This window comes from Orycteropus afer, unplaced genomic scaffold, assembly GCF_000298275.1.
Source record: "Orycteropus afer afer isolate SDZICR_OR568_19922 unplaced genomic scaffold, OryAfe1.0 scaffold00946, whole genome shotgun sequence".
Taxonomy (NCBI): domain Eukaryota; kingdom Metazoa; phylum Chordata; class Mammalia; order Tubulidentata; family Orycteropodidae; genus Orycteropus; species Orycteropus afer.
In genome coordinates this window covers 130,080-150,288 of record NW_006922533.1, presented here as the reverse complement: position 1 = coordinate 150,288, position 20,209 = coordinate 130,080, and the positions used below count along the sequence as shown (strand labels likewise).

The window sequence follows — 20,209 nt, the reverse complement described above, 5'->3', positions numbered from 1 at the left end:
CAGGGGTCCCAAGTGAGTGACATGCCCCAGGGGTTAGGGTGGAATGGTGGGGATGGAGCTGAGCTGACTCCGCCCCTACTTTGCCCCACCCCCACCCTGCAGGCCTGCACATCGTGCTCAATTCCATCATGAAGGCGCTGGTGCCTCTGCTGCACATCGCACTGCTCGTGCTTTTCGTCATCATCATTTATGCCATCATCGGACTCGAGCTGTTCCTCGGACGCATGCACAAGACATGCTACTTCCTGGGATCTGGTCAGCCAACCCACTCCCTCCCAGAACAGGCCACACCCCCTCTCTGGCTCCTAGCCCCTACCCTGTTCTCAGAACAACAACAGCAAACCCCATTAATACCGATTCTGACTTACAGCGACCCTATAGTACAAAGTAGAACTGCTCTATAGGGTTTCCAAGGCTGTAAATCTTTATGGAACAGACTGTCTCATCTTTCTCCAGTGAAATGTGGCTGGTGGGTTTGAACCACTGAGCTTTTGGTTAGCAGCTGAATGCTTTAACCACTACACCACCAGAGCTTCTCCCTGTTCTCAAGGAAACCAAAAACCAAAGCCCTAGCCGAGTAGATTCAGACTCAGAGCGACCCTATAGGTCAGAGTAGAACTGCTCCGTAGGGTTCCCAAGGCTGTAATCTTTACGTGGGAAGACTGACACATCTTTCTCCCGCGGAGAGGCTGGTGGGTTTGAACCATCAGTTTAGCAGCCAAGCGCTTAACCACTGCTCCACCAGGGATCCTTGTTCTCCGGGAAAACCACCCAGATTCACATACTTCTCCACTCCACTGACACCCAAGCCCCTCCCCCATATGCAACTCTGCTCTAATCTCTCTGTTACTTACAAGACTCCACCCCAAGGTTTACAGGCCCATTCCCCACATTGCGGTGGGTGGGACTCACAGCTTCCCATTGGCTCAGAATTTCACCTGGGGGCTTCTGGGTTCTTGTGAAGGCAGAGCTTGCCGCTGCCCTTGACTTAGAAATCTAAGCACCTGAGTCGAAGTCCCTAAGGTGGATGAAGATGCCGGGAGCCAACGGGTGGGCTTGGAGTGGAATCCCAACCTCTAGTCTTCTCGCAGATGTGGAGGCAGAGGAGGATCCTTCACCTTGTGCGTCTTCTGGCTCTGGGCGTGCGTGCGTGCTGAACCAGACTGAGTGCCGTGGGCGCTGGGCAGGGCCTAACGGAGGCATCACCAACTTCGACAACTTCTTCTTTGCAATGCTGACTGTCTTCCAATGCGTCACCATGGAAGGCTGGACTGATGTGCTCTACTGGGTGAGGTGGACATTGGGCATATGAGGGCAGGGTGGGGAGGCAGTGTTCATCTTGAAGGCCATACTGGCCCTCCCTACCCTAGCCTCAGGAGGTCTATACCCCCTAAGGGATAAATGACCCCTCTCTCCCCAGATGCAGGATGCCATGGGATATGAGCTGCCCTGGGTGTACTTTGTGAGCCTGGTCATCTTTGGGTCCTTCTTCGTTCTCAACCTTGTGCTGGGCGTCCTGAGTGGGTGAGAGGCCCATGCCACACCTCACAGTTCCTGTCCCCCCTTTTTTTGTGGCTGGCATACTCAAAGTCATCGTTAAAAAGCACCTGAAATACTCCTTCATTCATTCAACCAACATTTATTGAATATCTACTGTGTGTGGAACAGAGCAAGAAATAAATATACGAACGTTGCTGGAGATTCCATTCTAACGGGGAGAGACAGACAGTAGTAACAAGCACAATAAATAAGTGTATATATGTAATAAATAATTATCCATACATATATGGTGTTTTAGATAGAAATATGTGTTATGAAAAGAAAGAAAAAAATAAAGATCAGGAATCTTGTGATTATAAATAGAGAAATCAGGGTAAGTTTGCATAATATTCCATTGTGTGTATGTACCATAGTTTGGTTATCCATTCCTCAGTTGATGGACACCTAGGTTGTTTCCATCTTTTGGCTATTGTAAAGAGTGCTGCGATTAACATGGGTGGGCATATTATGCTCTTTTAAGATTAGATAGGAACCTTAAGGGGTCAATGAGTTTATGTTAATGAGGGAGGAACAACTCAGGAAAGGAGAGTGAGAATTGGTTGCACAACTCAAAGAATGTAATCAACATCACTAAATTGGACATATGGAAATTGTTTAATTGGCATATGTCTTGCTGTGTATAGTCTCAACAACAACAAAATAAAGTTTAGAAAAAAACTGTAGTGATGATGAAAATATTCTAAAATTGAATAATGATGATGGATACACAACTCTGTGAATATACTAAAAATCACTGAAATGTGCATTTCGAAGGATGAATTTTATAGGATGTAAATTATATCTCGATAAAGCTGTTATTTAAGAAAAATAAATAAGATCAGAGCAGACCTCATTAAGACGGTGGTGTTTGACTTAAAACATGAAAGAGATGAGAGAATAAACCATGTAACTTAAGGAAGAGTGTTCCAAGCAAAGAGAACAGCCAGTGCAAAGGCTCTGAGTCTAGAATATGCTTGGCATATTCAAAGAACAGTGAGGAGGCCAGTGTAGCTGGAGTGGGGAATACAAGAGGGCAAGGACAGTTCTTTCACCTAGTCTTCTATTCTCCTCTCTTAGAGAGTTCTCCAAGGAGAGGGAAAAAGCAAAAGCACGAGGGGACTTCCAGAAGTTGCGTGAGAAGCAGCAGTTGGAGGAGGACCTGCGGGGCTACCTAGACTGGATCACCAAGGCTGAGGGACTGGACATCAAGGACCCTTCTACAGGCAACAACTCCAATTCTGTGGCTAAAGAGGGCCGGGCTGGCCACTGTAGACAGCCCCAGAATGGCTCACTCCCTGATTCACATGTGCCCTCCTGAGACCCTACAACAACTCTGGACCTAGTCCCTAGTTATGACCCAGGACACAAAACCCATACCCAGCCTCATACCCTCCACAAGAAAGACCAGAAGAAAGACTCCAAATAGGCCCCTCCAAGACATGACCCTAACCCAAGCCATGCTCCCCAACTGTTCCCTCTGCCCCTGCAGGACCTCAGCTGGCCGACCTGACCAATAGGAGACTTGGACGTCTGCGCTGGTTCAGTCACTCCACCCGGTCCACACAGTCCACCAGCAGCCATGGTTGGAGTCTAGCCAGGCTAGGGAAGGGGGTGGGGTGGGTGGAGAGAGGAGAAACCAAAAACAGAACCCTGGGGTCTTCAGATTCTGATCTCTATCCCCACCGTACCCACAGCCAGCCTCCCAGCCAGCGACATTGGTTCAATGGTGGAAACCCCAGGAGATGAGGAGGAGGAAGAGGGGGCTCTGGCCAGCTGTACACGCTGCCTGTGAGGACCCCAAGCTGACTTCAGCCCAGAACCCAGTCCAGGCCTAAACCCCAGTTATTATTACTTCAGCCTCAGACCTTTACCTCAGACTCTGACCCCCAGCCCCAGCCACTAACTCTTGCTCAGCCCCTTATGACCCCAGCACCTATCCCCCTCTTTTCCAGAAACAAGATCATGAAAACCAGAGTGTGGTGAGTTGGGAAAGCAGTGTGCCTCCTTGACCTCATGACCTTGTGACCCTCACCTCCAATCCCCTCCCCACAACTGCCAAGTCCCCCCACCCGAGTCTCTCAGGGCAGGCTTGAGTAGATGATCTCAGCTGGTTCCCCATTTCCCAACAGCCACCGCCTCCGCCATGCCAACCGAAGCTTGCGTGCACACTGTCGGTGGGCAGTGAAGTCCAATGTCTGCTACTGGTCTGTGCTGCTGCTGGTCTTCCTCAACACGCTGACCATTGCCTCAGAGCACCACGGGCAGCCCATGTGGCTCACCCAGACCCAGGGTGCGTCTCCCAGCCTGCCAGCTCTCTCCCACACTCCCCAATTCCAACTCAGAAGTTCAAATCTGGGATCTTTAGGATGCCTCAGATCCCAAAACACTGTCTTTCCACCCAAATAAATGCAGAAAATCTTAGCCAATCCTATCCCCACCTTGTAGTTTACACTTATGTAGCACTTATTGGATGCATCAAGCTCTGTTTACATCATTTATCTTTACCACAACCTTATGTTAATTAAGTGCTAAGGCACAGAGTACTAGATACTGAGGCACTGACTAATCCCAGGACTTAGCTAATGAGTAGCATTCAGAATTTGAATCCAGACAGCCTGACTCCAGAGTGCAGACTCTTTAACACCACACTGTCTGGACAAGTTAACCCCTCTGTGCCTCAATTTCCCCATCTACAAAATAGTAATGTTAATAGTATTCCCTTCCTGGGGTGGTTGGGAGGATTAAATGAGTAAAAGTGGAAAGTGCTTAGAATATCATCTGACTCAAAAATAGATACATTGTAAATGTTAGCACTCATTATTATTCATTATAATCTCAACCCCAATATGAAAACTGAGCATACTTATAACACCAACCCCCAAAACCAACCCCACTCCCAACTCAACCCTAGACCTTAATTCTACCTTTGAATTGCAATTTTCCTGGACTTGTGGAGGCTAACTCTGGCCTCTACCCTAACTCTGCCCTCTGTCCCAGCTCCTCAAAACTTCACCCACTCTAACCTACAAATTCATCCCAATCTCTAACCTTAACCTCACCCCAGCTAATGCCTAATTTGATTCCAGATCCCTGAGATGAACCCATAGGGGATCTACCTCTCCCATGTCACAATGGAGACTGGGCAGCTCAGTCACCCTTGCCCCTCTTCCATACAGAGTATGCAAACAAAGTGTTGCTCTGTCTATTCACGGTGGAAATGCTTCTCAAGCTGTATGGTCTGGGTCCCTCTGCCTATGTCTCCTCCTTCTTCAACCGTTTTGATTGCTTCGTGGTCTGTGGAGGCATCCTGGAGACCACTCTGGTGGAGGTAGGGGCCATGCAGCCCCTGGGCATCTCAGTACTCCGATGTGTGCGCCTTCTCAGGATTTTTAAGGTTACCAGGTGTGTTGGGGGCAGGGAGGACTGGGGCCTCAAACACAGTTCTAACAGCCCCCACCCCAGCTTCAGTGATAACTTCATCTGCATCACCATTCATTTAGCAAATATCCATGGAGTGCCTACTGTAGGCCATACATCATTTCAGGCTCTCTATGGAGAGAGGGAGATGTACTGCATTTCCATCCCCTTCCCCAAACTCAACTCTACACCCATTTCCAACCAAAACCCCACCCCAGCCCCTAAACATAACATCACCCTTAAACCCATTTACAACCCTAACACACAATCCCAAGCCCAACCCCATTTCCAAACTCATTTCTAATTCCCAACCATAGCCCTATCCCCATCTCTATCTCTAACCACCAACTCAATCCTCAGTCCCTGACCACAACACCACATCCCTAACCCCTAACCATCACTCTACCTCCAACCACAAACCTATTCCCTATCCATAATTCTATATCCAACACCAAATTACCAACCACAACCACTTTCACAGTGCATCTTCAATCCTATCTCCAGTGCTACCCTCAACCACAGCCTCATTCCCAGCCCCATCTCCAATTTCATTCCTATCCCCAACCCTTAATTAAATCTCTATCAAAACACTTAACGACAACTACACCCCAACCCTCAACCACAGCCTTATCCCCAACTTCATTTGCAGCCTTAAATAACCTCCAACCCATAACCACGACTACATCCCCATTTAGAACTCCAAACCACACCCCGTTTCCCTAACCCCAATCCCCAATCTGAAACCCAATCCTAGCTTCACCAAGTTCCATCTAAACCCCCATCCTAACCTCATCTCCCATTATACTCCTAACACCAACACTAACGCCAAACTTGACTTTCCCTTCACTTCGTAATCCAACTTCACTCCACCTCTGACCTTGACACCAAACCCCAATTTAACCCACCCCACCCCAGTGCATACCAAGTGGGAACCCCTGCCCTGGCCACTGGCTCACCAGTGGACATGCTGCCAACTCTGCCGTCTCTTATCTCTCCTGTAGACACTGGGCATCTCTCAGCAACCTGGTGGCATCCTTGCTCAATTCAATGAAATCTATCGCATCCCTGCTTCTTCTCCTCTTCCTGTTTATCATCATCTTCTCTCTGCTTGGCATGCAGCTGTTTGGGGGCAAGTTCAACTTTGACCAGACCCACACCAAGCGAAGTACCTTTGACACCTTCCCCCAGGCCCTCCTCACTGTCTTTCAGGTGGAGCCTGGAAATCCTGGAAATGGGTGGATTGGTGGGTCAGAAAGGTCTCAATAGCTTCATGATGACTTCCCACCCCCAGATTCTAACAGGCGAGGACTGGAACGTGGTCATGTATGATGGTATCATGGCCTACGGCGGTCCTTTCTTCCCAGGAATGCTAGTCTGCATCTATTTCATCATCCTCTTCATCTGCGGCAACTGTATCCTGGATAGCAATGGGGTGAGAGTAGATAAGGAGATCTGGTGGCACCCCAGGCAGGCTACCTCTTCATCCTTTTCAACCTGAGCTCACCTCAGACATCCTGCTAAACGTGTTTCTTGCCATTGCTGTGGACAACCTGGCTAGTGGGGATGCAGGCACTGACAATGACAAGGGCAGGTGAGGTCTGGCGCTGCCCCAAGATAGTCTTCCCTGGAATCCTCAACAAGGAACTCCCACATACATCCCACATCACCAAAGATATGTATGGCCACTCTTGTAATCCCCACCTCTGGATACAATGTGCCATTGATCACTCATTCAACATTCATTTATTGAGCACCTGCTTTGTGCCAGATTCTGTTCTAGATTCTGTTCTAGGTACTGAGGAAATAGCAGATAACAAAGCAGACACAGTACTTGCCTTCATGGAGCTAACATTCTACTTGGGGAAGGCACGCAAAATACAAACAAATGAATATATATTACTATTTAATTAAGTATATGTTAATAATATGTAATACCAAAAAAGACAGCAGAATAAAAAGATAGAAAGAAATGAAGATTGCTCCTGGTTAGGGTAGCAAGACCTCTATGAAGAAGTGGCATTTGAATAAAAACCTCAATGAAGTAGAAGTGGCCCATGCAAATACCTGTGGGAAGAGTGTTCAAGGCAGGGAATAGCAAGTACAAGGGTCTTGAAGCATTAATGTTCTTAGCACATTCAGAAAACACCAAGGAGACCAGTGAGATTGGAGCAGAGTGATCAGAGGAGTGGTAGGAGGTAAGGTCAAAAGAGGACTAGAGAGGTCATATCAAGGGCCTTGTAGGCCATGGTGAGGACTTTGGTTTTTGCTCTGAATGAAGGGGGAGCCACAAGATGGTTTTGAGCAGAGGAGGAATGTGGCCAGACTTAGGCCACAAGATCCCTGTGGATGATTTAGAAAGAATAGACTGTGAAGGGTGAGGGCAGAAGGTGGGGTTCTATGGGATCCAAGACAAGTCTGTTCTGACTGCAATGACACCCTCAGCCTTGCACACCCACTGCAATCCTCAGTAATCACTGCCCCCATCTCCTCACACAGGGAAAAGAGCACTGAGGAGAACCTCCCACAGGAGAATGGGATGTTGGTGAGTTAGAAGGCAGGACACTGTCTACACTTCCCAATACCACCAGTATCTTTCTGTGCATGTCTCTAACCCCCATCCTCTGACTATTCATTCCCCCATGATTGTATCCCTTCTACACTCTGCCTGTGTCCTTCCTCTGATGTCTCTCCCACTATTGATGACTCCCATCTCCCTGATGGGGACAAGAAGGTGCCTGATGGGGAGAACAAGGAAGAAGAAGGTGCAAAGAGTGAAGGAGCAGGCAAGTGGGCGGGGCTAGGTGGAGAAGGTGTGGGACCTTGGGGACAGAACCCAGGCAGAGTTACTGACCCCTAAGATCCTCTGCTCTGGGGAGCAACCTTTTTGAAAATATGATTGGTGTGTGGCCAGCAACATTTGGGAACATGGAGGTTAAACAAGAGAAACAGATGTTTTGCTTGGTACCCATCCCTAAGGGCAGAACTTCTTGGAGACTTTATTATAAAATAATAGCCATAGTGATATTCACTCAATACACATTTACTTAGCTTCTTCTGTGTACCAGGCACAGTCTAAGTGCTGGGGATACAGTAGTGAACAAAACAGATGGAAATCCCTTCCCTGAAAAGCTGGCATTCTAGCAGAGGGTGGAGGAGAATTTACTGTGTGACAAGCTCTGTTCCAGCTATTTTACATGAATTTTCTCAATCAATTCTCTCTGGTGCCAGGCATGAAAGAGGAGGAGGAAGAGGAAGAAGAAGGTGCAGGGAGTGTGGAAATTCTGCAGGAAGTTGTACCCAAGGAGAAGGTGGTACCCATCCCAGAGGGCAGCGCCTTCTTCTGCCTTAGTCAAACCAACCCGTGAGTGCTGGAGATGGGTGGCAGCCAGGGCAGAAGAGGGCTAGGGCAGGGGCAGAACCATGGATCAGCCAACGCAGTGGTCTCCTCAGTCCTCACCAGCCACAGAGGAGTGGCTGGTGCATGGCCCACAGCTGAATCCCTCAGGCTCCCTCAAAGAATTCCAGGGCCCTGGATTCTGACTCTGGCCCATTCCCTCCTTCCCAGGCTGAGGAAGGCCTGCCACACCCTCATCCACCATCATATCTTCACCAATCTTATCCTGGTGTTCATCATCCTGAGCAGTGTGTCCCTAGCCGCAGAGGACCCCATCCGAGCCCATTCTTTCCGCAACCACGTAAGCCTGTGGCTAGGAGCTGGGGGGGCACTTTTAGAGGTCATGTCAAGGAAGGGGTGGAGACAGGGGAAAAGTGAGACAGAGAGAGGAGTAATAATGGCTGTTCCAAGGTGTCAGCCTTTACTGTGTGTGCAACATACTTGGGGAAGTCAAGTGTCAATATGTGACTGAGGAAGAAGCTGTACTCAGTGAGATTAAGCAGGCTAAAGGCACTCATGTAGCTCATGTAGCTAGGTAGAAGCAGAAGAGACCAAATCTGAACCCTAATCTTTCTATCTACAAGTCTTTGGGCTTGTAGAGAAGCCTTCAACAATGATGAGAGAGGGCTGAGAAAGAGAGAGTGAGAGGGAGGAAGGGAGAGCGAAGCTTACATAGAAAGGGGCACACGTGTATGCATGTGTGCACACACACAGATACCTAGGATCCTTTAGGCCATGACTCAGTGGCTCCTCCACTTTTCTACCCCCCAGATTCTGGGATACTTTGACTATGCCTTCACCTCCATCTTCACTGTGGAGATTCTACTAAAGGTGACTAATGGACATACAGTTGCCCCAACCTACTCCCTATCTACTGCCACAGCCCACCTCTCCTGTCCCCATCTCCCCTTCTACCAACTACCTCTGCATCTAGGGTCTAGCCTGCTATCTTCCTGCCCCCAGATGACTGTATTTGGGGCCTTCCTGCACCGTGGTTCCTTCTGCCGTAGCTGGTTCAATCTGTTGGATCTGCTGGTAGTCAGTGTATCCCTCATCTCCTTCGGCATCCAGTGAGTGACCACTTCCCCACCCCATTCCCCCTAGAGCCCAAGTCAGGCCTGAGCCAGGGCCTGAGGACTTTCCCCTCCCCAGCTCCAGCGCCATCTCGGTGGTGAAGATTCTGAGAGTACTCCGAGTACTGCGGCCTCTCCGAGCCATCAACAGAGCCAAGGGACTCAAGGTAGCTCCCGCCACCACCCCAACCTCAAAGGGCCCAAGCCCTTCCCTGCTCCTGGGGCTAGGATCACTAATCAGATGACCATTCACACTGATGCATGGCAGCCTTGACTTAGCATGTAACCACACATCTTGGTACATACCCTGGATAACTGGCCATGTGGCCTGACCTAAGTTCCTTAAACCAAAAAAAAAAAAAAAAAGAACGAACTCACTGCCATCGAGTTGACTCTGACTCACAGCGACCCCCTTTAGGTTTCCAAGGCAGTAAATCTTTATAGAAGTAGATTGCCCCATCTTCCTTCTGCTGAGCAGCTGGTGGGTTTGAACCGCCAACCTTCTGATTAGCAGTCAAATGCCTTAGGCACCACACCACCAGATTTGTGTTCCTTATCACTAAATATATGTTCTTTACCACTGGCCACTTTCATTGATTCAAGTTCCTAACATGTGACCAAATATCCCTGACTGGTAAACATTCATTCTTGGGTGGTGACCACACATCCCTGGCTCTCTTATACTTGACCCACAGCCCTATGTCTCTGGCCCAAGTCCCTGAGCTTTATCCATGACTAAAGTCCCCACCTAATGGCCTTTGTGGACTGCAGTGCCCCTTAGCCATATATGTGGGTGCCTGCAGCACGTGGTGCAGTGTGTGTTTGTTGCCATCCGGACCATTGGAAACATCATGATTGTCACCACACTCTTGCAATTCATGTTTGCCTGCATTGGCGTGCAACTCTTCAAGGTAAAGGGGCACACTGGAGGGAGGTCTAGGCAAGGGTCAGCGTTGAGGGTGAAAGATGAACCTGCTTGACAAATGTCCTCCCTACAGGGAAAATTCTACAGTTGCACTGATGAGGCTAAACACACTCCCCAAGAATGCAAGTGAGTACCCAAGACCTTTTACTCCACAGAACCCAGCACTCCTCCCAAAGATTATAGAGGCCTCCAGATCTTACCAAGGCCCAGAATACCCCTAGAACTCACCTCCCAAAATTCAGAGACCTCCAAATTTCATTAAGATCTCCAAGAACTCCCCAAGACCCCAAAATACACTCTCAGAACTCTCCCAAGAACTACAGAGGTCTCAAATCTGACCGGGGCCCTCAGAGGCACCCCAGTATCTCCCTCAAACCCCTTTCCACAATTACCTACATTTCACATGAGACCACCTAACAAGCAATCCCCAACCTTCCCCAAAGTCCTCAGCTTCCACCTTGAGACTTCTGTAGAGGGTAGTGATTAAGAGTGGGCTTTGAAGTCAGATATTTCTGATTCCAATCCTACAGCCATCACTTAGGTGGCTTAGTACATTTGTACTTGAGTACATTTCTTAACTTTGGTAAGTCTCATTTTCTTCAAATGCGAAAGGTGGATAAATAGAGTGCTTCTGGTGGCATAGTTCCTAAGGCATTTGACTGGTAACTAGGTTGGCGGTTCAAACCCACCAGCCACTCTGCAAAAGGAAGACTGGGCAATCTACTTCTGTAAAGATTTACCACCTTGGAAACCCAAAGGGGGTCACTATGAGTCAGAATCGACTCAATGACAGTGAGTGTGGGTTTTTTTTTTTTTTTTTTTTTGGTCTCACAAAGTTATTGTAAGGAGTCAATGAGTTACTACATGGAAAGTGCTTAGATAGTGCCTGGAATATAGTTAGTGCTGATAAATGTTGTCTATTATTAGTATGGAGTCCATAAGTAACACAAATAGTTAAGCCTTTGGCCATTAACTGAAAGGTTGGCAGTTCTAATCCACCAAGGGACACCTCAGAAGAGAGGCTTGGTGATTTACTTCTGAAAGGTCACAGCCATTGAAAACTCTATGAGGCAGTTGAGACAGAAACCACTTGAGGCAACTGGTTTTGGAGTCTCTGGATAATGCAAGTGGTGAAAACACTGGGCTGTTAACCAAAAAGTTGGAGGTTCGAACCCACTCAGAGAAACCTCAGAAGAAAGATCTTGTTGATCTACTTTTAAAAAAAATCGGCCATTGAAAATCCTATGGAGCATAGTTCTCCTCTGACAAACATGGGGTTGCCATGAATTAGCACCAACTCCATGGCAACTGCTTATTATTAGTATGACTTTTCCCTGGGTGGTGGTGATGACGATGACAATGATGATAATGATGGTGATGATGGTGATGGTAGGTAACACATATGGTGCCAGACACTATTCTCATTTATTGACTTATTTAATCCTTGCAACAAGCCATAAAATAGATACTGCTATTATCTCTATTTCACAAATAGGGAAAACTGAAGCAGGGAGAGGCTAAATGCCATTGCCCAGCCAGTAAATGGAAGGTCAAGGTTTGAACTCATGCTATCCAGCTCCACCACTATGCCATGCTTCCTCCATGCTGAAGACCCCAGACTTCTTTTCACAGCTCCCCAACCCTCTCCACCAACCCACCTTGTCTACGATATCCACAGGGGCTCCTTCCTGATCTACCCTGATGGAGATGTGTCACATCCTCTGGTTCGAGAGCGGCTCTGGGTCAACAGTGATTTCAACTTTGACAATGTCCTTTCAGCTATGATGGCCCTGTTCACTGTCTCCACCTTTGAAGGCTGGCCTGCGTAAGGGACAGGATCTCAAAGGGATGGGCAAGGGACTGCGCAGGGGTCCAGTGGATTGGATTAGAATCTCTTGAAAATGAGTGGGAAGGTTTCTCGGGTATGTGATGAAGGTCTCTTGAGACTGGATAAAGGTTTTTGGGAACTGGTGGTCATAAAAGAGAAATGGACAGGGGTCTGGGGACTTGGATGGAAGATCTCTAGGAATTGGGTGAAGGTCTCTGAGGGACTATGTGGAAGTCTAGAGAAGACTGGGTGGAGTTTGGGAGGTTCAGGGGATTGAGGGGGGTCTCTGAAAAGATAGAATAGGAGATATGGGGATTTCCAGAGGGGATTTGGAGGTCTTTGAGGTACTAGCTGGAGATCTCTGAGGGGAAAGAGTAAGGTATACAAGTTGATGGGGCAAAGGATTTGGAGATCTTTGGAGATTTATAGGGGAGTTCTGAGGAGCTGCATGGGGATCTCCAGGTTATTGGAGAAGAGGAGTTGAGACTCTGTAGGAACTTTCAGGGGATGTATGAGAGTCTCTGAGTACATACGGACATGGTACAAGGGATTTGGGGGTCTTTGGGGTGCCAGGCAGAAGATTTTTTGGTGTTAGTCTGGGGGCTAAGGGAGCTGGGGTATCCCCTCACCAGCCCCTACCTGCACACTCCCCCGGCCCCTGCAGACTGCTATACAAGGCCATTGATGCACATGCAGAAGACAAGGGCCCCATCTATAATTACCATGTGGAGATCTCTGTGTTCTTCATTGTCTACATCATCATCATTGCTTTCTTCATGATGAACATTTTTGTGGGCTTTGTCATCATCACCTTCCGTGCTCAGGGTGAACAGGAGTACCAAAACTGTGAGCTAGACAAGAACCAGGTAACCCCCAACCCATGGCCCTTTATCTGTGGCCACCAACCCCCTCATTGCCTCTTTGCCTTGGGACTTCACCACTCACTCATGCCCTGCACTGATCTGCAGCGCCAGTGCGTGGAGTATGCTCTCAAGGCCCAGCCACTCTGCCGCTACATCCCCAAGAATCCACATCAGTATCGTGTATGGGCCACTGTGAACTCTGCTGCCTTCGAGTACCTCATGTTCCTGCTCATCCTGCTCAACACAGTTGCCCTAGCCATGCAGGTCTGGCCTCTCCACCACACCCTTGCCAGACACTTGGCCATGTTCTCCTCACACAATCCCTTGGGAATTCTTAGAGATGCTTTAGGTGCAAATAACAAAACTTCACTAACATTTGCCACATTTCTTCAAATCTAAGGCCAAAAATTGTAACTTTCATCCTGATTTCAGAGACTTTAGAATGTAAAAAAAAAAAAAAAAAAGGCAATGGCAATTGTAAGTTGCCATTGGTTTTAAAAGCATTCCAATTCCAGAGATTCTAAAATGTGAAAAGATATTCATCCTGGAATCAATGAAATATGATAGTTATCTCACATAACAAGAAGTGTAGAGATCAACTGTTTGGTCATTGCTTATAAGGGACCCAGGCTCTCTTTCTGCTGTACCATTCTTAATGAGTTGGTGTTCATTCTTATGATTGTTGCTTCATGGTCACAAGATGGCTTCCACAGTTTCAGTCATCAGAATGACATTCAAGGCAGGAAAAGAGAGGGAGAATTTCACCAGGGGGCTCCTCTCCCATTTGAGCCTTTTATTAAAAAGAAAAATATTCATTCACTTCATTCACAGAAGCCACTCAGTCAGCATCAGACTTATGTTTATGTCTCATTAGTCAGAATCAGCCCTGCCTAGCTGCCAAAAAAAAAAATTAGGAAATCAAGAACTGGGCTTTCCTGTATCCATAATGGAAAGCAGTGCAAGAGAATTGGCCAACCCATAGTGTTACCACATCCCCAGAATTATCTCAATCTAAGCCAGGAAAGATTTCATTGGTGGGGGGGGTCATTTCTGCCTCAGGCTCTATCCCCACACCTGATTTCCTCCCCCAGCACTATGAGCAGACCGCTCCCTTCAACTACGCCATGGACATCCTCAATATGGTCTTCACTGGCCTCTTCACTGTTGAGATGGTGCTCAAAATCATCGCCTTCAAACCCAAGGTGCCCTCAGCCCTAGACCCACTCCCAGCGGGTAAATTCCTTGGGGGTGGAGCTCATTGTAGAACTCTCAGGAAGGGCAACCACCAGGAAGTCAGGAAGCTAGGGAGTGAGAGGGATCTAAGTGCAGGCCCATCATGTGGTCCAAGTGGGCTTCTGTTTCCTTGATGCTCCCTGTCCCTACTACTTCTACCCTAGCTTGGTAGCTCTGAGAAGACAGGGCACCACTTTCTTCCTGCTACAGCACTATTTTGCCGATGCCTGGAACACATTTGATGCTCTTATTGTGGTGGGCAGCGTGGTGGACATCGCAGTCACTGAAATCAATGTGAGGACTGGTCTCTCCACTAACCTGCTCTCCCCACACACACCTTCCCCCATCTCTATCCCAAGGCTCTCTTTCACATGGGTGAGTGGCTCCCACTCACATTCACTCTACTCATGGAGACTCAATGCTCCTCATTCTAGCTCTATCTCTTCTGAGTCCTTATTGGGCTCAGCCTAAGCCCCACTTTTCCAACCCCATCATTCCATTTTGCAACCCATCCATTGACTCCAACACCTTCTAAAGTGCTTCTATTATTTCTGTTATCTCTTTCATTGCCTCTACATCCATCTCCATTGGCTTCATCATCTCCACGGTCTCCTGCTTTGGCTCCATCATCTCTTTTGACTCCTTCATGGCTCCATTTCCTCCACCAACTCTATCATCTTCAACGCTGGGTCTTTCGTGGCTCTCTCGCCAACACTGACTACACCACTGGATCCATCGTCTCCTCCATTGGAGGCTGCATGATTCTATCACTTCAATTGACAACAATGCTGGTCCTGTATCTCCATCATGGCTTCTCCATTGGGTCCTCCACTGGTTCTCTCATCTCCATCATCTCCACTGACTGTACCACTGGCTCCATCATTTCCTCCATCGGCTCCAATATTGTTCCTATATTATCTCTTGTACCATCTCCTCTCCCTTCCATCCCCATTACCAACTTACCACAACCATCTTGATCTACTATCACATAACCTTCCCCATCAACCTCTGCATACTAACCCTATCATCTCCTATATCTGCTCCATCATTTCTCCCCTTGTTCACTTGGGCCTGTGTTCCCATCATCTCTTCTATCATCTCTTTCTAGAATGGTGGACACCTGGGCGAGGTAGCACCCACTTACAACAGAGTCTGTTTCCTTTCCCACCCACCCTCCCTTCCTTCCTTCTTTTATTGAAAGTCCTTAGAGATGCTTCCTGATCACCATGGGCCCTGAGTTCTAAGGAATTTGGGATATGGGAGGGCCAAGGGATGAGAGAGGGGGGTGGCTAGAGCAAATGCAAACTAAGCATACCCACCACACTTCCAACCTCAGAGCTCTGAGGACAGCTCCCGCATTTCCATTACCTTCTTTCGCCTTTTCCGTGTCATGCGACTAGTCAAGCTTCTCAGTAAGGGTGAAGGAATCCGTACATTGCTCTGGACATTCATCAAGTCCTTTCAGGTAAACCCTCACTCCATTCCTTTTACCATCACCTCACCCTTTCCTCACATCTCTCAACCTGCCCTTTACCACCCCCAGAACTGCATGTCCCAGCATGCCATACCCATCTCCAACTTACTGTTCCTAGCTTTCTCCCATCTCTGGGCTCCCAATTCCCAGCATGGCTCTGGCCTCATTGACCCTACTCTGTTTTATTTAATATTGTGTTTATGGTTGGATAGTATGCCCCAGTTTGGGAAGTAATGATAATCCTTGACACTCTGAGATGAACTATATCTCCCAGAATGCCCAGACTCTGAAAAGCAGTGCATTCTGGGGCATATAGTTCTTTGCCTGGACCTGAGCATCTATCTTCCACCCCACTCCCATAGGCCTTGCCCTATGTGGCTCTTCTCATTGCAATGATATTCTTCATCTATGCAGTCATTGGCATGCAGGTGAGTGGGAACCCTAGGGAGCATCCTTCAGGCACCTCTTTGCAGGAGGAAGGGGTAGGAATAACCCCAAAGTAGAGGTCACATTCATTCACTCACTGCTGTCGAGTCAATTCTGACTCATAGAAAACCCTCTTTGGTTTTCTATAAACCCTCTTTGGGTTTCCAAGGTAGGATCTCTAAGGAAGTAGATTGCCCACTCTTCCTTAAGAGAAGTAGCTGGTGAGTTTGAACCACCAGCCTTCTGGTTAGCAGTCAAATGCCTCAGATACTATGCCACCAGAGCTCTGGGTGGAAAAACAGAAAAGTTGGATGATCCTGAGTTAGTCCACATCTGTGAAATGGGATCAGCAGTGCCTGCTTGTCAGGGTACTGGTGAGCGTATAGGCTTTATGAGGCGTGAAATGGTAAGAACTTGTGGGGGCATGGTTTCACCCCTCTGACACAGCCCCTGTGCACCCACAGATGTTTGGCAAAGTGGCTCTTCAGGATGGCACTCAGATCAACCGAAATAACAACTTCCAGACATTTCCACAAGCTGTGCTGCTTCTATTCAGGTGACATCCACCCCTCCCCTACTGCCTTGGTTCCCAGAATCTCCCCCACTGGGTACCTACACACCTCTGGTCTCCAGATTGCCTGAGCTATGGAAATCACAAGACACCAGGGGGCTCCATACTGCCTGAGACCTTTGCTGGTTGTTATCTGAAGAGCCCTTTAGAATACTCTAGGCTCACCAACCCCCCCCTCCCGACACATTTCTGGATGTAAGATGAAGCCCCTTTGTAGGCCTTAGTGCTCCATCTTTAAAATGTGAACATGACTGTCATCAACATGGCTACACCAGCTGTTAAAATATTGAAATGCTGTATATGCCAGATATAGCAGTTGGTGAGGAGTGAATCATCTTATCCATCCCCCAGCCTCCACAACTCCACTTGCCATGATGTCATAGCTTCCCCTCCAGAATATCACCCCTGTGTGATCCTCAGGTGTGCCACTGGTGAGGCATGGCAGGAGATAATGCTTGCCAGCCTTCCTGGGAATCGGTGTGACCCTGAGTCTGACTTCAACCCTGGCGAGGAGTTTACCTGTGGTAGTAATTTTGCCATCGCCTATTTTATCAGCTTCTTCATGCTCTGTGCCTTCCTGGTGAGAACAATTTCCCACCACCACAACTGCCATGGTGAGGGTCCCAGAGGGTGACCAAATGAGGCAGGGAGCCCAGATCTTCAGAGTGGGTGAGAGGGTTGGCCTGATGCCTAGATCAACCCAGGGACTTGTGACCCATTAACCTTATAAGCTCACCCCAGCATCCCACCAACCCCCCAAGACCCTGTTTTGTCCTTCACCTAACCCTCCGCCCTCTGCTTCCTGGCCCACAGATCATAAATCTCTTTGTGGCTGTGATCATGGACAATTTTGATTATCTAACCAGAGACTGGTCTATCTTGGGCCCCCATCACCTGGATGAATTCAAGAGGATCTGGTCGGAATATGACCCTGGGGCCAAGTATGCCCTCTAACCCTTGACCTGGGATCCCAGGGGTCAATGCATTGCACCACGTAGTCCCTTAGCCCCATAACTTCTGGCCTATGCCCCCCACTACCCAGTCAATAAATGCCCCAAGGTTTCCACTGTCCCTGTCTCCTACTCTCCCCAACTCCCCTTGGGTTCTTCTATGGCAGGATCTGAGGGCAGAGAAGTAGTGATGAGTTTTTAGTCTTGAGAAAGGGCTAGAGGGAATATCACCAATCCAGGGGTGCCACTCCACCCCATCCTCGCCTGTCCCAGGGGCCGCATCAAGCACCTGGATGTGGTTGCCCTCCTGAGACGCATCCAGCCTCCCCTGGGATTCGGAAAGCTGTGTCCACACCGAGTAGCCTGCAAGGTCTGTCCCCCAGGCCTCTGAGAGAGCTATCCATAACATGGCAGGGGTGGAAAAAGACCCTGACTTGGGTGGTGAGGGAGTGTTTGGTAGCATATTCAATGTCCCTGGGCATTCATGCCTGTATACCCAGCCTTTTCCCAGAGTGAGTCTATGTCCCTGGTATGTGTATAGAGACTTGTAGCAATGAACATGCCCCTCAACTCGGATGGGACGGTGACATTCAACGCCACACTCTTTGCCCTGGTTCGAACTTCTCTGAAGATCAAGACAGAAGGTGTGACTGGGGGAAGAAAGAGGGGAGAATGCAGGGAGCAAACTCATTGAGTGGTGGGCACCACCCTCAAAAAGGGTGACTTTAGCCTTCCTGGGCCTGTTTTCCCAATGGGGGTGGTGTGTGGTTGTGCTAGTTTGGGAAGCCCTTCTTCCAACCACAGTGAGTGGGCAGCTGTGAAGGGTTCTTCCTATTGGCCCATACCCCTCATCCCCCAACCCAGGAAACCTGGAGCAAGCTAACCAGGAATTGCGGATTGTCATCAAAAAGATCTGGAAGCGGATGAAGCAAAAGCTTCTAGATGAGGTCATCCCCCCACTTAATGGTGAGCTAACCCCACTCCAATTCCTCAAGCCCACCCCTGAATGTCAGAAGGTTGTTCACAACAAAACCAGCACAGGACAGATGAGGGGGAGTCTTAAGGTGAGCAGAGCTGGAGGACAGGGAGGATCCCGGTGTAACCTTGCTTCCTCTCCTTCACCCCTAGAGGAAGAGGTCACCGTGGGCAAATTCTACGCCACATTTTTGATCCAGGACTACTTCCGTAAATTTCGGCGAAGAAAAGAAAAGGGGCTACTAGGGACTGAGGCCCCCCTAAGCACCTCCTCTGTCCTTCAGGTCTTTAGGGTGGGGAGTGGCCTGGGCAGAGGGGTGTGGAAGCACTGTGGTTGGAGCTGACCTTCCTCTTTATCTTATGAAATCCAAGGAAACTGGAGCTCCAGGACACACAGAAGGTCTAAGATGACCTAGAGGCTCCTTCCACCACCCCATACTCCTGCATGGGAAACAGGCTCATGGAGGGAGTGTTTCAACCCTGAGATGTCCCACTTCCTTATTTTTTCCACCCCTACAGGCTGGTCTGAGGACCCTACAAGACTTGGGTCCTGAAATACGGCATGCCCTCACCTGTGACACAGATGAGGAAAAGGAGGAAGAGGGGCAAGAGGGAGAGGATGAGGAAGATGAGAAGGACCCAGAAATCTACCAAGTGAGAACAAGTTTTTACACCCCTTCTTGTTGTTGTTGTTATGTACCATAGTGTCAGCCTCGACTCATAGCGACCCTTCCTTGGGTTTCTGAGGCAGTATCACTACGGAAGTAGATTGCCCAACCTTCCTTCCGAGGAGTGGCTGGTGAGTTTGAACCGCCAGCTTTCTGGTTAGCAGTCAAGTGCCTTGGGCACTATGCTACCAGAGCTAATTGTAAAATACCCCTCCCCCAATCCCCTGAGTGACTTTGACACTGCCCTATGGGAATTCTCTCCAGAGAAACTCCTCAACAATGGAAAAATATTTATTTGGTACCCACCACCTGCTGTTGAGGGACAAGACCCAGATTTGGCCCCTGGGGAGCTCATGGACCAGTGAGGGAGATGCATTATATGACCAAGTGACTTAGATATAACCTGTATGCAATATTTAGTCCTATTGACTCTCCACAGGCCCCAGTGGTCTCCCAGTCCCCATCTCGCCGGAGTTCCACAATTTCCGTGTCTCTGCCTGTTGAGGACAGACTCCCAGACTCACTCTCCATTGGGCTCAGTGATGATGATGGGGAGGTTCCCAACTCCAGGCAGTCCAGTGTGCCCCAGGCTGGATCCCACACCCACAGGTATTGGCAAGGGTCTGGGGGAAGATTGTGGGGGAAGGCAGGGACTGGACACTGTATGGGGGTAATCAAGGAGCACAGGAGGAGGAATGCCTCTAGGGCTTTGGAGTGGGAATTTGGAAAAGATGGAGGAGATTCTAGGGCTCAGCTGGGAACAGAGGGTACTAAGAGATTTATGGGAGCTCTGGTAGCATAGTGGCTAAGACACTTGCCTGCTAACCAGACGGCTGGTGGTTCAAACCCACCAGCCACTCCTCGGAAGGAAGG

General features: G+C 48.7%; 1 protein-coding gene across 1 annotated transcript in view; it reads left to right on the top strand.

Annotated features, from left to right (window-relative positions):
* The window catches only part of CACNA1F (calcium voltage-gated channel subunit alpha1 F), a 27,795-nt gene that overhangs the window by 4,607 nt on the left and 2,979 nt on the right, over positions 1 to 20,209 (top strand). The window contains 38 exon segments of the mRNA XM_042783347.1: positions 103 to 255; positions 1,092 to 1,288; positions 1,421 to 1,524; positions 2,617 to 2,807; positions 3,029 to 3,121; positions 3,234 to 3,327; positions 3,492 to 3,518; positions 3,669 to 3,829; positions 4,716 to 4,941; positions 5,958 to 6,165; positions 6,248 to 6,368; positions 6,466 to 6,547; positions 7,453 to 7,498; positions 7,688 to 7,766; positions 8,185 to 8,317; positions 8,522 to 8,651; positions 9,122 to 9,181; positions 9,314 to 9,420; positions 9,503 to 9,590; positions 10,227 to 10,334; positions 10,422 to 10,474; positions 12,027 to 12,173; positions 12,841 to 13,042; positions 13,145 to 13,303; positions 14,131 to 14,241; positions 14,483 to 14,566; positions 15,381 to 15,401; positions 15,609 to 15,737; positions 16,109 to 16,174; positions 16,637 to 16,728; positions 17,164 to 17,323; positions 17,557 to 17,684; positions 17,967 to 18,063; positions 18,235 to 18,337; positions 18,558 to 18,659; positions 18,822 to 18,952; positions 19,188 to 19,322; positions 19,776 to 19,945. Of these exon segments, the coding sequence (XP_042639281.1) occupies positions 103 to 255; positions 1,092 to 1,288; positions 1,421 to 1,524; positions 2,617 to 2,807; positions 3,029 to 3,121; positions 3,234 to 3,327; positions 3,492 to 3,518; positions 3,669 to 3,829; positions 4,716 to 4,941; positions 5,958 to 6,165; positions 6,248 to 6,368; positions 6,466 to 6,547; positions 7,453 to 7,498; positions 7,688 to 7,766; positions 8,185 to 8,317; positions 8,522 to 8,651; positions 9,122 to 9,181; positions 9,314 to 9,420; positions 9,503 to 9,590; positions 10,227 to 10,334; positions 10,422 to 10,474; positions 12,027 to 12,173; positions 12,841 to 13,042; positions 13,145 to 13,303; positions 14,131 to 14,241; positions 14,483 to 14,566; positions 15,381 to 15,401; positions 15,609 to 15,737; positions 16,109 to 16,174; positions 16,637 to 16,728; positions 17,164 to 17,323; positions 17,557 to 17,684; positions 17,967 to 18,063; positions 18,235 to 18,337; positions 18,558 to 18,659; positions 18,822 to 18,952; positions 19,188 to 19,322; positions 19,776 to 19,945 (4,498 nt within the window).